General features: G+C 51.0%; 2 protein-coding genes across 2 annotated transcripts in view; both read left to right on the top strand.

Moving 5' to 3' along the window:
- Window positions 1-1,685: 1,685 nt before the first annotated feature.
- On the top strand, window positions 1,686-7,228 carry CD46 (CD46 molecule). Its single transcript, XM_025895876.1, has 9 exons — window positions 1,686-1,737; window positions 1,857-2,042; window positions 2,687-2,783; window positions 3,469-3,551; window positions 4,339-4,527; window positions 5,037-5,219; window positions 6,436-6,567; window positions 6,918-6,938; window positions 7,185-7,228. The coding sequence occupies exons 1-9, from the start codon at window positions 1,686-1,688 to the stop codon at window positions 7,226-7,228; spliced, it is 987 nt and encodes a 328-aa protein (XP_025751661.1).
- A 2,718-nt stretch (window positions 7,229-9,946) lies between these two features.
- CR1 (complement C3b/C4b receptor 1 (Knops blood group)) overlaps window positions 9,947-20,012 on the top strand; it is a 35,384-nt gene continuing 25,318 nt past the window's right edge. The window contains exons 1-15 of the mRNA XM_029962491.1: window positions 9,947-9,992; window positions 10,328-10,429; window positions 12,210-12,392; window positions 12,932-13,114; window positions 13,278-13,457; window positions 13,655-13,737; window positions 14,018-14,081; window positions 14,346-14,528; window positions 14,704-14,883; window positions 15,081-15,163; window positions 16,062-16,083; window positions 17,940-18,134; window positions 18,778-18,969; window positions 19,121-19,220; window positions 19,390-19,475. Coding sequence (XP_029818351.1) covers window positions 9,947-9,992; window positions 10,328-10,429; window positions 12,210-12,392; window positions 12,932-13,114; window positions 13,278-13,457; window positions 13,655-13,737; window positions 14,018-14,081; window positions 14,346-14,528; window positions 14,704-14,883; window positions 15,081-15,163; window positions 16,062-16,083; window positions 17,940-18,134; window positions 18,778-18,969; window positions 19,121-19,220; window positions 19,390-19,475 — 1,882 coding nt within the window. The remainder of the gene's footprint in view (window positions 9,993-10,327; window positions 10,430-12,209; window positions 12,393-12,931; window positions 13,115-13,277; window positions 13,458-13,654; window positions 13,738-14,017; window positions 14,082-14,345; window positions 14,529-14,703; window positions 14,884-15,080; window positions 15,164-16,061; window positions 16,084-17,939; window positions 18,135-18,777; window positions 18,970-19,120; window positions 19,221-19,389; window positions 19,476-20,012) is intronic.

Here is a 20,012-nt window from a genome sequence, read left to right as displayed (position 1 = left end):
TACAGGGCACAAAATATTGATAAAGCAGAGGCTGTAACATTTGCCTTTCTGCTTTATCAGTGTTTGCCAAGAGATTGCATTGATGGGGGCTCTGGAAAACACCCAGATGGGGGTGGCAAACGGGCAGTGCCACGGGGAGGACAAAAGCACCACACAGTCCCCCAGATCCTTCTGTTGTATCTCTTATCAAACTGGGGCACAGCACATTTCCATGGGCTTGTGCTGGCAGGTGTAAATCTGCTTGGAGGAGAGGGAGAGGCAATGGCCACCTGAGCACATGAGCTGTCCCACGCCCTGCCTGCTGTCCCTCCCTGTCCCTGCTTGCTCATCCCTTGGAATGCAGGGCTGGAGGCAGCAGGGGCTGTTCAGGGGTGCCAGGTGGTCCCCCCAGCGTGCCCTAAACCTCACCTGGCTGGCACAGAAGGTCAATCTCACCTCTTGGTGAAGCAATGACACATGCTGGAAGCAGAAAACAGTGAAGAAAGTGCAAAATTCAATATGCAATGGTGCAAACATGGACACCTGACGGAGGCCTTGCGGTTTGTGTTGCTGTGGCATCGGGGAAGAACAATGGAATGAGGTGGAAGCTTCACAGTCATCTTCCACCTGATATTCCAAAAGGGTTTGTACAAACCAAGTACACCTCCCACCAGGAAATATTCTGTACAACACAACCACAAAAACCAGAAGCTTTGACCACAGCACTCTGCTCAGTAGGGGTTAATAAGGTATAAAACGTACCCTGTGTTTGTGTACAACTCAGGGAGAAGAATTCGACATGAAATTGCAGGGACAAATCAACACATTTGTCCTCCTCCCCCTCTGCAGAAGAGACACCTTTTGGCAAGTCTTGTGCCCTCTGCTGTGCCAAGTGTTGACACGGGAAATTAGGCTTGGGATTGCAATGGTATTGTTAGTGCTCTCTGCAGCTATTCTGCACTTAATCCATTTACCACCAGCAATCCAAAAGAACTGCATATGTTGCATCCAATAAATCGTGCTGTTCATGACACCAACTGGCTCTTTTGAATGCAACCAGCCCCGCAGTTCACAGACTGGTCACACAACTAGTGTGACACTTTTGCAACACCTAGGAATGGTGCAACACGGTGTGGCAGGAGGACAAGTGCTCTTCGGGAAAAAAACACATCTGTGGTGACGTCAGGCTGTCCTTGAGTTGAGGACCAAGTGTGTGGTGACCAGGAATAAGGAGCCTTCACAAGGCAGACACTCCACGTGTTTACAGCTGTTTGGGGTAAGTCATGCATGCTACGTGTTGGGTTATGCATCCCAAAGGTAAACTCCTTCCCTGGAATCGGGTGGGGCAGGAGAGGCCGAGGGGAGGAGGAAGGAACCCTGGCTGTTCCTCGTTTGTTAAGCGGCATCATTTCCTACTCATTAAACTATAAAACGGCAGCGCCCTGGGAGCCGCCGAAACAGGTGTGGGAATTGCCTCGGGAATTAGCCGAGGAGCCGCTGCCCACAGCCCCGGGGGCACAGAGGAGCCGAGGCACTCGTTTCCCTCAGCAGCCCGAGGAAAAGGGTCCCTTCGTGCAACAGCCGCGACAGGGATCCGCGTCGGCCCCGGGGACAGCCGCGCTCCGCATCCCTGCGCATCCCGCGGAGCCGGCACCGGGAGGGACCGGGCACCGGGAGCAGCTCCGGGAGCGGCCCCAGCTCCGGCCATGGCTCTGCGCTGGCTCTTGGCGCTGCTGCTGGCACTGCCCGGCGCTTGGGGTGAGCGGGGACCCGGCGGGACAGGGGCTGCGTGGGGCTGGGCTGGACCCGCGTGGAAATGGGGCTGGGGCGGGGAAGGGCTCGGACGAGCCCCGTCACCATCACCTTTCTGCCCGCAGGGACCTGCCCGCAGGCGCCAATTTTCGTCTTTGCGGAGCTCACCACGACCCCCCAGGAATCCTACCCCGTGGGGACCCAGCTGAGGTACCGCTGCCGCCCGGGGTACGTGAGGAACGGGGACCAGGCCCCCGTGGTCACCTGCCTCCCCAACTCCACCTGGTCGGAGCAGCCCGACTTCTGCATCGGTGGGTTCCCCCGTGGTGGGACTGGGGGGCGGGCACAGCCCCTGCAGCACCACAAACCCCTTCACGGCTCAGCCCGGCTCGGAACGATGCTCCCCCATCCCTGTTTTAGGGCAGTTAAAACAAGTGCCCACCCTGGGTGCCTGCCCGGGGTGGTCCTTTTGCTTAGAAATGTTAATCTCTGGGAGATGATCTCTGCCATTCTGACTTTACCATCTGGTAGTGCAGCGTTAGTGCTGTGATACATTCACACAGACACAAGGGACGGTGTGGAGGAGGCTGTGAGTGTCTGTTGTCCCCATGTGACATCCTGTCCCCATCCCCTTCACTCTATTTCCCTGTGGACCAAGACCTCTGGGTTTTTTATCAGTGTCTTTTTTCAGCAAGCACATAAACCTCAGCTTTTTCTAACTTGTCCTCAGCCTTTTCTGTTCTGTTATTCGCTTCTCATTTGAGTTTTAACTTTCAGTTCTCAGAATTTAATGTGGCTCTTGTATCTCTTCTGCAAGTGCTAGTGCTTGCTCTCAGGGCAGTCAGGTGCCTGATAAACGGTCAGTTAGTCAGTAATGACACTGAACAGCTACTGTCAGCTGGATTTCACTCTGATCCTATAAAATAAAGGTAATGCTGAGCACTTGCCCTTCCAGGAAAGTCGTGTGGGCAACCAGACATCTCAAATGGCAACTTTCACACCAGCACCAATCTGCTGCTTGGAGCGACCATAACCTTCACCTGTAACATTGGGTAAGTGTCAGCCCAAGCTCTGGTGAGTCGAGGTGGGGTGACAGCACCCAGGGGACAGCTTTGAACAGCTGGGGCTGCTCCTCTGCAAGCACAGGCGGGGTGGGAGGTGTTTGGAGTAGGGAGCCACAGGGAATGGGCTGTCCCTCTGCTCCTGCTGTCAAAACATAATAATCCTCTGGGCCTGAGGGTGTGGACTTTGCAGATTGCTTTTTGGCTGCTTTGCGAAGAATCGGGTTCCTTTCCTGTTGCTGCTCGTTGGCAATTCAGCGTTTGTTGTTGCAAGCTGGGTCTGGCTGCCCCTGGCTGAGATAAGGAGTGCTCTGGTGTCCTGGAAAATGCTGGGAAAGGGAAGGAGGGTGGTTCAGTGTGTCAGTAACACCTGGCTCTGCTCAGAAGATAAGCTGCTGTTTGGATCTGCCACTGCACAGACGGGGCTGAACAGATGCAGGGTGAGATGAAGTCTTGCTCGTGGTCCTGTGAGCTTGTGCAAGAATTCAGTTTCCTCCAATTGCATCATGTATTGCATTCCTTTAGGTGTTGAGAAAATGGTATTTCATAGGAGGGCTGGCTGACTGTACCCTAGGGTTCAGCTTCTCCAGAGAATACCACTAGAAACTGTACAACTTTCTCAATTTCTCAAAGTTTTTGCTTTTTTTCAAAGAGATTCAACCTTTCCTTTTCTCAGGTACCGACTAGTTGGGCCACCAACTGCACAGTGTGTATTTAAAAATGGTGAAGCTTACTGGGATAACATTCCAATCTGTGAGAGTAAGCAGATCTTAACTGGTTTATGCACATCTCTTCCTCAATGCTATTGTAATGTATCTGCTGGTTTGGGGACTGGCAGGTGGATTATCTCTTCTTGGTACCTAATGCAAATTCCTTTAGCCTTTAATGAGACTGACTCCTTACCCCTCCCTCTGGAGCTGAGAATGAAAATTTAAATAGAAAGGAGGGTCTGTGGATGTTGGCAGCAGCTCTGTAGTCAGATCCATGAGAAACTTCCTTGCTGAATTGCTTTGTCAGGATCTGTGGTTGACTGGGACTGAGATGCCTTCAGACGTGGCTGCACATCCAAAATCTTTATTTTCAAAGGGGAAATAAGTGATAAAGAGTCTTGATGGTGCTATTTGGGCTTTTTTAGCACACTGTGGGATAGGCCTGACTGTCAGCTGCTGATAGTTTAGATGCTTTGCTACTATAATGGGTGTTCTGGCCTCATCCTTGTCAGCATAACAAAGGTGAGGGGGCCAGACTGCCTGGAGAGACCACATTCACTGCCCCCAAAAGACCTCTTCTGTGGTGGCAGCTCTTGGACAACAGATGCCATTTTGCTGTTTTCCCCTTTATCCATTTTAGAAAAACAAACTCTGGAAAACGTTCAGAATGGAAGGGCACATTCCAGATTTTAGGTTGAGGTGATGGCTTCTGGGGTGCTTCCCTGTCTTGTGTCTTTTTGGTTTGGGTTGTGGGTTTTTTGCTTTAGGAGTTAAATCTATATTTCATATTTGAGGGAAGTATTCCTTTGTTTCCTTACTGTTTCCTTCCCATGCAGTTATTGCCTGCCCACCACCTCCTGAAATCAAGAATGGGCAGCTCCTTGGTGGGGAAGAATTCACCTTTGGCACCTCTGTAAGTTACAGCTGTAACACTGGTTTGTCTCTTATTGGAGATGTCACAATTTACTGTACAATGGGCCCTAACTACCAGGGAACCTGGAATGCTCCAGCCCCTGAATGCAAAAGTAAGTGCTTGCTTTCTCTCCTTATTCTTTCAGCTTTGTTTCTCATCCCTCTCCCAGTTTGTACCTTCCCGATGGGCTGCCAAACATGAGAAGGTTGATTTGATCCTAAAAGGATTTCCAGGAAGTTTAATGCTGTGGGCTCTCAGGTCATGGCCAGAGGCAGGATTCTTCAACCTGCAGAAATCCTCCCTCTCCCTGCCCATGCCCAGGGCTTCCTGCAGATGAAAATGAAGTGCTCACATGCAGCTTCCTTAATGATGTCTCTGTTCCAATTAGTTGCACCTCACTGGGGACCTGCCTCTCTCCAAGTGAGAGGACAGCAGTTCTAATCTAGTAGGTGGCATCCCTGCCCATGGCAGGGACTTGGAACTAGAAGATCTTTAAGGTCCCTTCCAACCCAAATCATTCAATCATCCTATGATTCTCTTAGTGAGCTCAGTAAGCTTCTCGTGTCACTGCAGGGCTTTTTCTTCTAATAAATTTTCTCATCCTCCTATTTTCACTTCCAGTGGTCAGCTGTGAAGATCCAGACGTGAAAAATGGGAAAAGGTTGTCTGGCTTTGGCCTTGAGCACACATATAAAGATACAGTGAGCTTTGAGTGTAATCCTGGTTATAAAATGAATGGTAGTAGTGTAGTTACCTGTGAAGCAAACAGTTCCTGGACTCCACCTCTGCCAACATGTGAGAAAAGTGAGTAGAAACAAGTTTATTTCCTTGAGCAATTGTGGTGAAGTAGGTCTAAGAGCTGTAGAGCAGGTCCACTTCAAACCTGGTGCACTTGCAGCCATGCCTTTGCAGAGGGCAAGACCCCCTTGGGTCCTCAGCGTGGCAGCTCAGGCCCAAAGCTGTTTATTTGGGAATAGCAAATGATCCAAAAGCTCGCTGAAAGGAGACACACAGCTGTCTTCCACACCTGCCAGGTTTGGTTCAGCAGCTTGCAGACCTGTTGGGGATGTTTTGGCTTCGAGCTCACCTGAATGGGGGCCCTGCAGGTTGGGTTGGTGGGCAGGGAAGGAGCATCTCTGAGGCAGATTTACCCAATCTGGTTAAGCAAACTGTGACATCCACTGCTCTTTGCTGAAAGGTTTGGATACAACCTGTGTCCCAGACATTCAAGCAGGCTGTGTGCTCCAAAGCATGCAGTTCACTGCTGTCATTGCAGACCCCTTGGGTGTGTTCTGTAACCAGCCCTGTGTTTGTCTCCCACCGTTAGTCCGCTGTGGTTCCCCTCCACGCTTCCCTTTTGCTGAACTACCAACACCTGTGGGTGACAGCTCTGATTATGGAACCAAGCTGGACTATCAGTGTAACCCAGGATATAAGGCAGTACCTGGAAAGTCCTCTACTGTCATTTGTCAGAGTAATGAGACCTGGTCTGCTGCAGACCCAGACTTCTGTGTCCGTGAGTGTCTCTGTTCCTCTCCTGCCTTGCCCGGCTGTGGGAGGGATCTGGATGTGCTTGGGATGTTACTCTGAAAACTGGGTCATGCCATGGGTTTGAAGTAATTCCTGTGCTGCTTTCTTTTCTTCTAGGACAGCAATGCTCTCCTCCCGAAGTAAAGAACGGGAATGTGGCTGGAAACGAAAAAACTTTCCCCTTTGAAACAGTTGTGAAGTTCACCTGCAATTCTGGGTGAGTGGGTCACTGCTTGGAAGGGACCATCCTGGGGGTCCATGAACAGGGATCACAGGCAGCACCATCCCTCCCTCGGTTTCCCAGTGCAAGTCTCCAGTGCAAGTGTGTATTTTGGCTCCAGTGAGATCAGTGTGTGGTCAGACACCTGTGTTTGATGCAGTGAACTGCTCTGATTCAGCTCTTATTGGTGTTTTTACTTCGTGGCCACATCCCATTTCACAGCAGGATGGCCTCTGGTTAATCACTTGCCTGTGTGTGGTGGTTGGGGAGTGGGAAAAAACCCCTTCTGGAAAGGAGTAAACTTCTTCTCTTTCCTTAGGTATAAGGTAATAAACCCTTCTGCCAAATGTGTGGCATCAGGAAATGGAGTTCACTGGGATCCAGCACCTCCCTACTGCTCAAGTAAGAGGGAAAACCCCTGCACAGAGCCATTAAGATAACAGCTGGAACTGCTCTAGTGTGGCTGCCTTGCTGGTGGGCTTGGGCTGCTCTTCCTTGTGCTTCTTAATCAATCAACCCTAAAAATCAGGATTTCAATACAACTCAAGCTGTGAGGCCTTTGCTGCAATATTCCTGTACAGTTCAGAAATTATGCTGGCAAAGGGGAGGGAGCCTCTCTTTCCCATTCTGTGTGTTGCTTGTTGTTTTCCATGCTCATTTCCTCCAGTTTGAGACACTGCATGTTGTGTAGTTCATGAATAACTGTGCTGGATGGGTGCAGAGTTTCATGTTTTGTCTCCCTTCCTTTCCAGGAGCAAACATGATCGTTGTTGGTAAGTAATACAAATTCCTGAACCCCTGTACCCAGCTCCTGCCTGTCTTTGTTCTTGTCTCCTGTGTGTTCTCCTTGTAATGGGCTTAAAAGCCTTTTGTTACAGTCTCTGGTCACGTTGGTATCGTTGGTGTTTTAGGATCATGAACTGCAACGGGAGATGGGAATGTAAAGAGGAACAAGAAGGGAAAAAGATATTTAACTATGTTTGAAGTGAAGACTGAAGCTTCTTATTTGTACCTTGTAGGAATCTTCCCCCTCCTCCTGGCAATGCTGATCATGAACATCTAAGTTTGGGAACAGGCACAGTGAGAAGGCACCTGTAGACGTGTTGGACTCCATCAGACTGATCCCAGTGCTCTGCTTTTCCCTCCTGTGAGACTGGCCCTGGAGCAGCAACCAACAGGCCTGGCAAAGCCCAGATGTTCCAGCTGCTGCCTGGGAAGAACTCACACTCCTGGCTGCAGCTGCAGCACGTTGTGTTGGACACAGCAGCTCGTGGGGCTGGAATGGAGTGGGAAGCTCTCTGCCACCTGGCTGGAATGCTGTCCAGAAATCAAGTGCAGTTATCCCTGTGTTAAGTCACAAAGATGCCAAAGACCTTCAGGCTGTAACAGAGGAAGCTCAAGAAAATCCTGAGCTTTGGGTACCTCTGCACGTTGGGTTCCTCAGCCCCTCTAAGGTCATGTTGTGCCTGGTCCTGATCAGGACTTATGGGTTTCTGAAGTGTCTTGAGGTGGAAAATGCTGCCCCTGCTGAGAGGGTTAAAGTGAATGTCTTCATGTGAGTGATACCCCCTTAAACAAATTGCTTGAAACAAATGGGATGTATAAATTGGGCATTCTCTGTGAGCACTGGCAGCACTGAAAATCACAGAATTGTTAAGGTTGGAAAAGACCTCCAGGATCATCAAGTCCAACCTTTGACAAAACACCACCATATCAACTGAACCACAGCACTAATTGCCACATTGAGTCACTTCCTCAGATATTCACATTCTTCTTCATATAAAGCACAGTTGCAGCTGTTACTTCAAGGTGAATATGAACTGTTGTGCAACAGCAGGAATTTTACCTGAGAGAAAAAGTTTCAGGGCTTTTATAGCAAAGAACAGCTATTCTGACCCTTCCTCTAGGAACTAAAGTTAGTTTTAAGCTTCAGCTGAAGGTTTCTGCCCTGGCACCCTCTTTGTGTCATGTTGAGGCTTCTCCACAAGTACCTCATGGAAACAGCTCCTGTCCCTGAACTCACTGGAGCTTCTCTGGAAGTGCTGAAGCTCTCAGTGGGCTGAAGGCCCCAGGAAGAAGTGGAGCTGCTCCAAGGTCTGGCCTGGATGTAGAATTGCAGGTGCCACCAAACATCAGAGTCTCTGCATATGAACCTTTTGCTGCTCAAGTGCCCTTTGCATGGGGTAACCAGTGTGCAGAATGTCTGAATTTGCATTTTAAGAAGGATTTTTCAGGGGGTGCTGTACACCCTGACCATCCTGGCTCACACTGTGGGTCAGCTGGTGCCAGCTCAGCCTCTGGATGTCTCAGGGATTCCGTAGTGCTGGGGAGGAAAAGCAGATTTTTGGACTCTTGCTCCACTCGTGGCAGGGCTGAGGGGCTCCTGCACAGGGAGACTCTCGCTGTGATGCCTCATCCAAGGTAGGTGCAGATGGACATCAAGCCAGAGCCTTCCTGTGCTCCTCCATGGGGAACAGGACACCAACCCCACACCTTTTGTGCACTTTTTCATCCTGTCTGACCTGACCTAGTTGTTGTGCTGAGGATGGTGTGTGAGGGCAGACAGAGGGGAGGGAGGAAGTGTGTGGGATCTCACTCTCCTTGTCTAAGCCAAAGGCACAGGTAAAAATGCCCTTGATTTGTTTGGCTGATAGAAGGGCCACGCTGGGGCCTTGGTGTCCTTTCCTGGTTTGAGCTCAGCCTGGCTAAAGGGTCACTTGATAAGCTAAAGAGGTGTCATCTCATAAAATAAATACTGGAAGGTTTCCTGTTTATAAGGGAAACAAGACTGTGATGGAATTTGAACTTGTTAAGCCTGAGACACGCAGACTTTTAGCTGCTGGTAAAGCAAGATTTTGAGGTTTGGGGTTTTGTCTGCTGCTGAGGTAAGTCACCCATCTGTGAGCTTCTTGTGATGCACAGTTGGGAGCAAAACCTGTCTACTACAGACTTTTTGTTTCTCCATTTTCACCAGTGGTTTCCTGTTAACAGGAACACACATTTAGTAAGAAGGAAAAACACAAATAGCCATTTCCATCAACATGTTAGTCTTGTTCCAAATAGACCCACGAAGTTCTCTGTTCCCAGCAGAGCACTGTCCTGTTCAGCTGTCACAGGGGCACTGCGAGATCCTGTTTTCAAGCACTTTCCTGTTGCTAGTTATTTTTATTTATCTCTTACCATAAGCCATATGAGTGATTGGATGGACAAAACACCTCCTAAAGCCTTGTATCTTTGGGTTGTGCTTGGTTTTGTTATTTTAATCCCAGCACAACTGTTCCTACTCCATCATCCAGAGTGATTTTTCTGAATGATTTAACACTTGATTTGGGGACCAGCTTGGAATGATCTCCCCACAACCAAATGAAAGGAATTGTGAATGCTGTGATGTAACTTACAGGTGTAGTTGCCAAAATTCACCACTGAAGAGAGTTTATCTACTGTGTTTGTAATGGAGTTGTACATGTTTTTACTTTATAATCTGAGTGTAAACGACCAAGGGCAATTCTGAAGTGTGAATGTTGGACATGTAAATATTGGAAGCTCTCTGTCAATAAAAGGGATAAAAAGACTTGAGTAAGACATGCCTTGCTCCTTGTTTTAGGCTCAGGAAGTGTCACCTGCTATGTGAGGTGAGGAGCTGGAGGGTGCTGGGGCTGCTCCTTCCCCAAAAAGTCCTGTCTGAGGGGTTTTATTCTTCCAACCAGGGGCAGGGGATGAGCCCTAGAGCAGCCAGGGTTGGGTTAGGAGGATTCAGGTCCACAACTGCTGCTGGTCCCACATGTGTGGGAGGAGGGAATACCCCTCTCTGCCCTTCCCATACCCAGGTGAGCTGTGCTGTGTCTTTTCAGGTGCCATCACCACCTGGGGACCTGAGGCCACTTCCCCTGGGGAGGATGCTCTGCACCACGGCACAGCTCAGCTACAGCACCTCTGCCTGCACCCACACCCCCTCTTCCACAGATGCCTGAGGGTCCTGGGGGCCCATCCTCCCCTTCCAAACCAGCAGCAGCAGCGTGGGGCACCTGCAGCCTCCCCTGAGCCGGGGAGCCCACGGGTTCCTGTCCCGCGGCCCCGGGAAGTCCCGCGGCTGAGGCTCCTTCCACAGGCGGGGGGTGCTGGGGGGAACTGGGGTGTCCATATCTTCCCACCGCCCCCCCAGGAGCCACAGTCTGTGCCAGGGAGCAGAGCATGGTGCTCACCTTCACCCTCTGCCTCCTGGGCAGCTCTGCTTGGCTCCTGATCTCCACGGCTGAGGCTCGAGGTGAGTGAGACCGACAGGTCTGGGACCCTCCTCCCACAGCCCTCCTCTTTCTCGTGGCTGCTCCTCTCCTTGCTGCTGCTCCTCTCCTTGCTGATCCTTTTGCTCTTCCCTCTTGGTCCCAGGTGGACCTTGGCATGCCAGACCCTGAGCCTCTAAGCTCCTCTGCTAATAAAAAAGACCCTCTGGGGTAGTGTTGGAGCCACACTCGAGTGACTGGGGAATGGGGGGTTTAACCTTGCAGTGGGAGCTGTGGAGGGTCTTTCATTACCTACACAGCTTCTCAGAACAAGGGGCTTGACCTACATGTTTAAACTGCTAAAGTAAAGCTTGTTATGGGTGCAGCATCTTCCAGCAGTGAGACAAGGAGCTTGTTCCAAGAATTCATTGGGTTTGACCTCTGACAAATTGGAACTGTGGCAAACGGAAATGCAGTGGGATGGGGCAGGAGGGTAAAACAGCCAACAGGACTGTGCTGATCAGCATGTCTGGTCTGAAAACATGCAGGGCACAAAAAGGTGGCAGGGAGCCCAGATACCCTCTCATTTGGGATGGGACAGACACAGAAACTCAGCTCCATCACTGCAGGTGGGCTTTTTTTCCCCCTTCCCATATTTTTAGTGTGGGTGCTGTCACTTGGCTGCCCTGGTAAGGTTTGAGCAGGGTGGAGCAGACTTCTGCCTGTATCCTCAATTGTGTAAATTAGTCATTGGCACCTTGAGAGACCAAGGCTGACCCTCCTGCCTTAGCTGGCTGGGGTGGCTCAGTGGTAGACAAGTGGCTGCAAAGGCTTGGGTTATGTTTAGATTAAAAAAAAAAGGTAAGGTGTATTTTCTTCGGCTCTATTTTCTTCTGTTATACTTGGTTATCTCTGTGTTCAGCTGATTTATGTGCATTTGGTTCTCCAGCCTTCTGGAAGTTCCTGTCACTGCTCCCATGTGCTCTGTGATTCTGGAGAGCTGTGGGTCTCCAGCAAAGCCAACCTCAGAGCTGGTGAGGGGCACAGCAGAGGTGAGCTGCAGCCAAACAGCTCAGGGAGACCAGCTGTGGCTCTTTAGTCACAAAGGATATTGCCAGAGAGAGGCATTTCTCTTAAGTTCTTTCTGCATTCCCATAGCTAGAGCAAATATTTGCTGAGCGAACAAAAAAACCTCTTCCTTGTGGTTTTGGCTCTGGATGTCTGCTTACCTGTCCACCTCTCTGCATGTCTGCCTCTCCCTCTCTCCAGGGGTTCAATGCAAACAGCTCCCAGGCACCCCTGGAGAGCAGCTTCTCGTGGGCAGGTCCCCTGTAAGGTGTAGCAGAGGTTTCCCCTTGCTGGCACAGGGGTGTTCCCACACCATGGTGTTGGTGCCATGGACAGTGTGTCACAACACCCTCAGCCCATGCCATGTCCCCCACACCCAGCTCTGGCACATCCACATGCTCCTGGTCACTCAGACCCCTGGACTGCAGTTAATCCTGCCTGGGTTGGATCAGACCCAGAGGATGGGCTTCAGAGCCCGTGGGTCAGAAACCTGTAGAAGGGACAGAAACGGCTCTTGGCCTCACCAGGTGATTGATGTGAAAGCCTGGACACGCAGTTTTTGCCAGTTGAGGAAGCTGCAGGGTCCCCCAGACACACAGGGAGGGGTCCTGCAGCCCCAGGGTCACCCCCCCCCAGCTTCAGCCTCTGCCACACCCCTCTGCTCAGGATAAAGGGGCTGCATGGACACCATCCCCACGACCACAGCAACACCTGGGAGCTCTGTAGGTAAACGTTTCATTTCTCTCCCTCTTCCAGTTCCCCTGTGCCCGCTCCCAAACATCCGCTATGGGACGAGAGTACCCCGAGCTCGCCTTTACTACAGGCCCGGGGACATCGTGAGCTTCACCTGCAACCCGGGCTACACCCTGCAGGGCTCCCGCACCAGCACCTGCGGGGCTGACCTCAGATGGAACCCACCTCTGCCAGTGTGCAAGAAGGGTGAGTGTCCCAGCGTGTGCGAGCAGTGACGGCCGCGGGGGAAAGCTCCCTCTTGTGTCCTCCCAAATTCAGTGGGAAAGCAAAGCGGCGGCGGGAGAAGTTAACCCTGGAGGGTTAACCCTGGGCTGGAACCTCCCGGCACGATCTTGAGCCAGCTGTGGGAGGGCTGCCCCGGGGGGATTCCTGTTACTCAGCTCCTGGTCAGATGTGGGGCATTTTCATCTTCCTCCTGGAATGGGAACTAATCAGAGCTTCTCGCTGCTCTTGCTGCTTCCACGTCCGTGTGCATTTCTGCCAAATCCCGTGACGTGCCTGTGAGTTCTCCTGTTGGGACCGTCCTCACTGCCAGTAATTTCTTCCAGATGCAGAGTGATTGTAATATTGGTGCAGCTGCACCTTTAGTTAACTAATGTTTTGGTCCAGCAAATGGAACAAAGGCGACAGAATTTAGGATATTACCCTGATATCACTTAAACAGTCCTAGTAACTCACGAAAGGGCAAACACCTGACCCACAGGGTGATTTATTTCCCTCTGCAGAGGGGACGTGTCCTCGGCCACCCAACATTGCCAACGGGCTGCACAATGGACAGTCCCTGGGCAAGGTTTCCCGAGGAGTGACTGTGCACTACAGCTGCAAGGATGGATACACTCTGGTTGGGAATGAGTCCATCACCTGCACGGAGGTTGGGGGGTGGAGCCGGCCCCTGCCCCGCTGTGAAGGTGGGTGGATGATTCTCTTCTGGGTGTGGGCTGGCAGGAAGGATGCTGGATGTTCTGTAGCAACAGAACAGGCAGGCTTATGGCAGTGATGAAAAGAGGGCTGTGTGTGCAGGATCTGGCCCATGCATTGAAGTTTAAAGGATGCTGTCCACATTCCCTGCAGCAATTGGCTGCGAGATACCCGAGGTGCAGAATGGGAAGGTCTACAATCTGCAGAGCACCTACAAAGCTGGGGAGACTCTTCACTTTGACTGTGATGCTGGTTATGCTGCAGAGAACACCTACGAGACTCAGTGCCAGCCTGGGGGAACTTGGGATCCGCCAGGGCTCATCTGCCAGAGGGGTGAGTGTGGGTGCCCACTGCTTCCCCAGGGCAGCCCTGCCTGGCAGGGGCTCCATGCAGGCAGGAACATGTGCTCCTGTGCAGGCAGAGCTGTTCCTGTGATGGGCTTTAACCCATCAATGCAGCATCACCCCAACTCCTTTCCCCTGGCACCCTGTTCTCTCTCTGAGTTATGACTTTCTGTCTCCCTCTTGCAGTCCGACCCTGCCCCATGCCTCCAGAGATCACCAATGGAAACCACAACGGCCAGGGCAAAGCAGAGTTTACCATGGGAATGTCTGTAAGATACACCTGCAATCCTGGCTATTACCTGGCTGGAAATGCTGATGTATTTTGCAGAGTCTCAGGGAGCTGGAGCCAGCCTGGCCCTCGCTGTGAAGGTGTGTCTGTGCTCTGTCCCCTCAGGGAACAAACTTGTAACGTGGCTCTGAACACATTACCACTGAGACCTCCAGTGAGGGACTAAATTCCCCTTTAATGAAATACATGGCTTTCTAATACATAAAGAATAAGCTTAGATGCATGAATTTAGAGCCAGCACCCTCCTCCCTGTGCTCCAGTGGCAGCCTGGCTCCAGCATGGCTATGGAGAGCCAGATGTTGATGGTGCTGGGGACCAGGCAAGGTCGGGGGTGCAACACAGCTTTTTAGGGATGACCAGCTGGATTTCTATGAATCAATTCAATACTCTTTGTCCAGACAAGTCAGAGGAGAGACAGAGCATCCAAAGGCTGCTGTCAGGACAGAGCTGGCAGTACCTGGGGTTTGAGGCCTCTGCCCTCACCCTTCACCTTCCCCCGTGTCTGACATGCAGGAGGTTGGAGCTGAGCTGTCTCTCAGGAATTGTCTCTCCCAGACACTCTCATGGGCTTTTCTCCTCCCTCTGCAGAGGGGACGTGTCCTCGGCCACCCAACATCGCCAACGGGCTGCACACTGCACAGTCCCTCAACAAGGTTTCCCGGGGAGTGACTGTGCACTACAGCTGCAGGGATGGATACACTCTGGTTGGGAATGAGTCCATCACCTGCACGGAGGTTGGGGTGTGGAGCCGGCCCCTGCCCCGCTGTGAAGGTGGGTGGATGATTCTCTCCTGGGTGTGGGCTGGCAGGAAGGATGCTGGATGTCCTATAGGATCAGAGCAGGCAGGTTTATGGCAGTGACAAGAAGGGGGGAAGCTGTGTGTGCAGGATCTGGCCCATGCATTGAAGTATTGAAGTTTAAAGGATGCTGTCCACATTCCCTGCAGCAATTGGCTGCGAGATACCTGAGGTGCAGAATGGGAAGGTCTACAATCTGCAGAGCACCTACAAAGCTGGGGAGACTCTTCACTTTGACTGTGATGTTGGTTATGCTGCAGAGAACACCTACGAGACTCGGTGCCAGCCTGGGGGAACTTGGGATCCCCCAGGGCTCATCTGCCAGAGGGGTGAGTGTGGGTGCCCACTGCTTCCCCAGGGCAGCCCTGCCTGGCAGGGGCTCCATGCAGGCAGGAACATGTGCTCCTGTGCAGGCAGAGCTGTTCTTGTGATGGGCTTTAACCCATCAATGCAGCATCACTCCAACTCCCTTCTCCTGGCATCCTGTTCTCTCTCTGAGTTATGACTTTCTGTCTCCCTCTTGCAGTCCGACCCTGCCCCATGCCTCCAGAGATCACCAATGGAAACCACAATGGCCAGAGCAAAGCATTTTTTACCGTGGGAATGTCTGTAAGATACACCTGCAATCCTGGCTATTACCTGGTTGGAAATGCTGATGTATTTTGCAGAGCCTCAGGGAGCTGGAGCCAGCCTGGCCCTCGCTGTGAAGGTGTGTCTGTGCTCTGTCCCCTCAGGCAGGAGCTCAAAATGTGGCTCTGAGCACAGGGGGACCCTCACTGTTGCCACTGAGACCTCCAGTGAGGGATTAAATTCCTCTTTAATGAAATACATGGCTTTCTAATATGTAAAGAATAAGCTCAGATGCATGAATTTAGAGCCAGCACCCTCCTCCCTGTGCTCCAGTGGCAGCAGATGTCTCGCTGATTTTGTTGTTGCGTTATGAACAGCCTGTGGTTCTTTGCTTTGTTTTGCTCCAACTCCTTTTGCACACCCTCATTTCCAGTGACTGTCTGCATAAATCCAACTGCAGCCAATGGGAGGCAAGTTGATGTTCAAGGATTCATCTCTGCACCTGGGCAAACACTGACATTTCGGTGCCAGGATGGTTACAGCCTGCAAGGCAGTGCCAAGGTCTCCTGCCAGGAGGATGGAAGCTGGCAGCCTCCTATTCCCGTCTGTGAGAGATCATTCCTTCACCAGAACTCCTTAAACAGGCTCGAATCTTCAGGTAAATAATGACTTAGCTGCCTCGGGGTACACTGCTATTTTATGTCCCCTAACCCTGTTTGAAAAATGTGGTTAAACCCCGTGAGTGGAAGATTTAAGCATATCCTGAGAATAAGAACCTGTTCCTCTGCAATCCTTTGAGAAAATATGCTGTGTTTGTTTAATAATGGCTATATTAATAAACAGTTTTGCAAGGCAAACCAAACCCCTTTCCTCCTGACAGTGTGCACCCGACACACCTGCCCTGCCTGGCTCTCATGTCTGTTTTCTCTCTCAATAGGTGGTTGTGGTCCTCCCACAAGGTTACACTTTGCTGAGCTCAATGAGGAGCATAGAAATACGATTGATTTTTCTGTTGGGAAGACTGTGCAATACACTTGCCGACCTGGATATGCTAAACACCCAGGAATGTCACCTACTATTACATGCCTTGAGAGCGGAGTGTGGTCAGAAGCACTCGAGTTCTGTAAAAGTGAATAGCTCCTTGATTTGGTGTCCATTGATCAAGAAGGAATAGGTCCTAGGTTCTGTCCATGCTGCAAAAAACCTTTCTGTTAATCTGGTCCTCAAATGATATGTGACTAGTGAAGCCATGTAACTCTTTGCTGTTTGAAACCTTTTTTGGGGATAACTGGAAATACGGGCAGATGAGTAATAGTTGCATCTGTTGTGCCACAGTATGGAGAGACAGAAGGCTAAAATGAGGGTATTTTCCTCCCCCAGGGAAGCAGTGCAGTCACCCTGGTGAACCTGTGAATGGGAAAATTATTTCCCTAACAGATCTCCAGTTTGGGTCAACAGTGGTCTACAGCTGTGAGGAAGGGTAAGTCCTGGCTTTGGCTTCTGCTTAGAGGTGTATTAGGTAAGTCTCTGTTTTTCTTCCTCCTATTCACTCATTCCACATGGATTCTGTACAGAAGCCATGCAGGGTTCTGCAGTTATATAGCTTTTAAGGTGCTCACTATCTTTTCTCTACATATAAATAATTGAAGTGGGTTTGGCAGAGCGAGGAAGGAACTCCTCCTTCAGTGCCACACCTTTGCTGATCCCACCATCCAAGGTGGTCAGGGGGAGGCAGCAATCCCAACTGAACTGACTTGGGATGAACATTCAATCCTTTCAACACCAGGCACAGGTTAATTGGACAACCCAGCAGAAGGTGTGAGATTTCTGGTGGACGTGTTGAGTGGAGCGGCGACGTTCCCGTTTGCCAGCGTGAGTAGCTCGCAGCTCCAGGGGTTTGCATGGGTCTGGGAAATATTTTCCAGCAGAGACTGCCACACCTTTCCAATCAAAGCTTTCACAGGCAATTCCTCTGCCCTGCGGGCATGAAAATTATCAGAGGGTTTTGAAGTTGCAAGAAAACATTCTGGGAAAGGTACAAGATCCCAAAGCTTAATGGGTTATAGAAAGCAACGTCTCCTCTGGAGCTTTCCCAGCAGTACTTGAGTGCCCTGCTACTGACTGACATCAAGAGCCTGTTACAAGAAAGGAAGGGAAAATATGTTCAGCTTAGGGGCTGTCACTGTCAGACACAGAGAGACTGAGGGTCCGTCCTAGAGACAGAGTATTGTGCCAGCAGTGGAATCCCAAAATCCCAAACTGTGGGCTTGCTCCTACTCTCCAAGCACAAATAACTGGTTTGTACCCAAAGAGCTGCACTTCAGCAGTTACACCTGGGTGTTTCTCTGATGGTTCAGCAGTGTTGCTGATTAGGTGACAGTTTCATATGAAGACAGAAACATTTGCTTTGTTTTAAAACAGGGGTTTTAAAGCATTTCACATGTTCTCCAGGTACATATGAACCTAAGGTGATGTACAGGCTGTGCCTGTGCTTGCCTTGGCACTGCACGCAGAAAAGCAGCATTTTGCAAAAGTGATGCAAAATAACTGTTTGCTTTCTTATTTCTTAAACAGTAAAAAATACAAAGCGTGTAGGTGTTCCCTCCACAGAGGTTTTACTGGTCTGTTTTCTACCTGCCACAGAAATTGCTGGCCAGGGAGGTGGGATCCTGTTGCCAGCGAGTCCTCACCTGGGAGGTCACTTCACTGCAGTTACTCCATCACTAGAACAAGTGTTTATGTCCCACAGACTGAGGGATTTCCAGGACTTTGGTGCTGCTGTTGAACTCAAAAGCCTTGTTCTGCCCCTCTGCAGGTATCCCTTGCGAGCCACCTCCGGACATTCCCAATGGGAAGCACACGGGCAGGCTGCTGAATGAATTCCACTATGGCACAGCTGTAACATACACCTGCAACCCTGGGTTCCCACTCCACGGAGAGCCCTCCATCCACTGCACCACCCAGGACGGGGAAAACGGCGTGTGGAGCGAGCCCATCCCCACGTGTGGAGGTAGGGCTGGGTGTGGCTGCAGATACTCATGTGCCATCCTCACAGCACTACTGGGAAGTTTGGAAAGACTAGGAAATTCCAGACAGCTGGATTTCTTGCCCCAGGGTTTTCAAGGGCTGGTGTGCAGCTGAGGGCAGGAGGCTGGAGGGCCACCCTGCTGCTTCCAGCACCCCCAGCTTCACCTTTCCCTTTGGGTCTCTCTGGTGCTGTTTGAGATCCCTGGATGCAGACAGGACATCATCCACGGGAAAATTATTTTCAGGCTTGTGTCTTAAAAGGGATTGCAGTCCTGTGTGGCTTCTCAGTTGCACAGCTCTGCCTAAGTGCCTGCTTTGAGGACCTGCACTTCCTTTTTCCAGAGGCAAACTGTCCTGTCCCACGGGTCCAGAATGGGAGGATCGTGTCTCCTAGATCTGCCTACTCACACCAGGACACCGTGACCTTTGAGTGTGAGCCAGGCTTTGTCCTGCGTGGCCACAGAGTGGTCCAGTGCCAACCCAATAACACCTGGGAGCCACCCGTGCCAGTCTGCACTCAGGGCAAGTGTTCAAACAGGGCTCTGAGCCTTAACCTTCCCCTGCTCTCCCAAATCTGCCTTTTCTTGGCTCTTTTAACAACTGGTCTGGCTTCTCTCTCTTGGTAGCTGGCTGCAGTGCACCTGCCAGGCTGGAGTTTGCTGAGCTGAAGGAGCCCCACAACAACCAGACCGTCTTCCCTGTGGGGAGGACAGTGGAATACGTGTGCCGGCCGGGGTATTCCCAGCACCCGGGGATGCCACCATCCATCACTTGCCTCAGGAACCAGACGTGGTCTGTGGTGCTGGAGTTCTGTAAAAGTACGTCCTACAAGTGCTGAAGTGTCAAGCTTGGCTGGCTTTCCACATTTTCCCAGCTTTATGGGTTTCTTTACCTGCTCTCTGTGCTGGCATCCCTGGCTGGGATGTGAGTAGCAGCTGGGGGTTACCAAAGGCTGGCATTCCCTTCCAGGGAAGCAGTGTCCTGACCCGGGGCACCCAGTGAAAGGCAGAGCTGTTGTCCTGACAGACCTCCTCTTCGGGTCCAAAATTAACTACACTTGTGACGAAGGGTGAGTCTTGCACAAGCTGAATTCAGCTGCCAGGTGAGAGCCAAAGTGGATTTTCAGCTTTACACAACTTAGTTCCCAAGTCAGAAGTCTTGGCTTCCACTTACAAAGGTTGCAAAGAAATCTCCAGTCTCTGATTGTTAAATTAATGAATCCTTCTGTGTGGCTCCAGGTACAAGCTGGTTGGAAGCTCTCAGAGAACATGCGAGGTCTCCGGCACACATGTCTCGTGGAGTGGAGATGCTCCTGTCTGCCAACGTAAGTAGGCCAGAGGAAAAGGTCCTTGGTGATGGTTTGCAAGATCAAGTGGAATGTCTTTCCAAGCCAAAGATTTTATGGCAAAAGATTCGAGTCCCTGGATGTGTAAAATTTTTCCTTTTAATTTTCATTGTTCGGCTTGATGCTTCTGAAAAATGTTTCCAGAGGTCTTTTATTTATCCTGTTCCAAACTGGGAAGAAACAGTAGTATTTTAAACTCCCTGTAACAGGGTAAGTGTTTCTCACTGGGCATGTGTAGGAATGGAGTGGCTGGTCTGTCTCTGAGTGTGTCACCAATGGTTATGGAAAGGGAGGTAAGAATTGTCCCACCACCTCCAGACGGGCAGCAAGGAACTGGCTCATAGGAGGGTGCAGGTTTTTCTTCCCATGGGTGATTTTTTTCCATACAAGGTTTGTTCCTGGATGATTTGGGACACTGAACGCTGAGATGGCTCCATCCCTGTTGATTCCTTTCCTGGGTGTGTCCTGCAGTCCCTGGGTGCTGCTGCAGTGCTCAAAGTCCCCTTGTGCCTGCCC

This window comes from Manacus vitellinus, unplaced genomic scaffold (genome assembly GCF_001715985.3).
Source record: "Manacus vitellinus isolate BGI_N305 unplaced genomic scaffold, ASM171598v3 scaffold_47_pilon, whole genome shotgun sequence".
NCBI lineage: Eukaryota > Metazoa > Chordata > Aves > Passeriformes > Pipridae > Manacus > Manacus vitellinus.
This window is presented reverse-complemented; position numbering and strand designations above follow the sequence as displayed.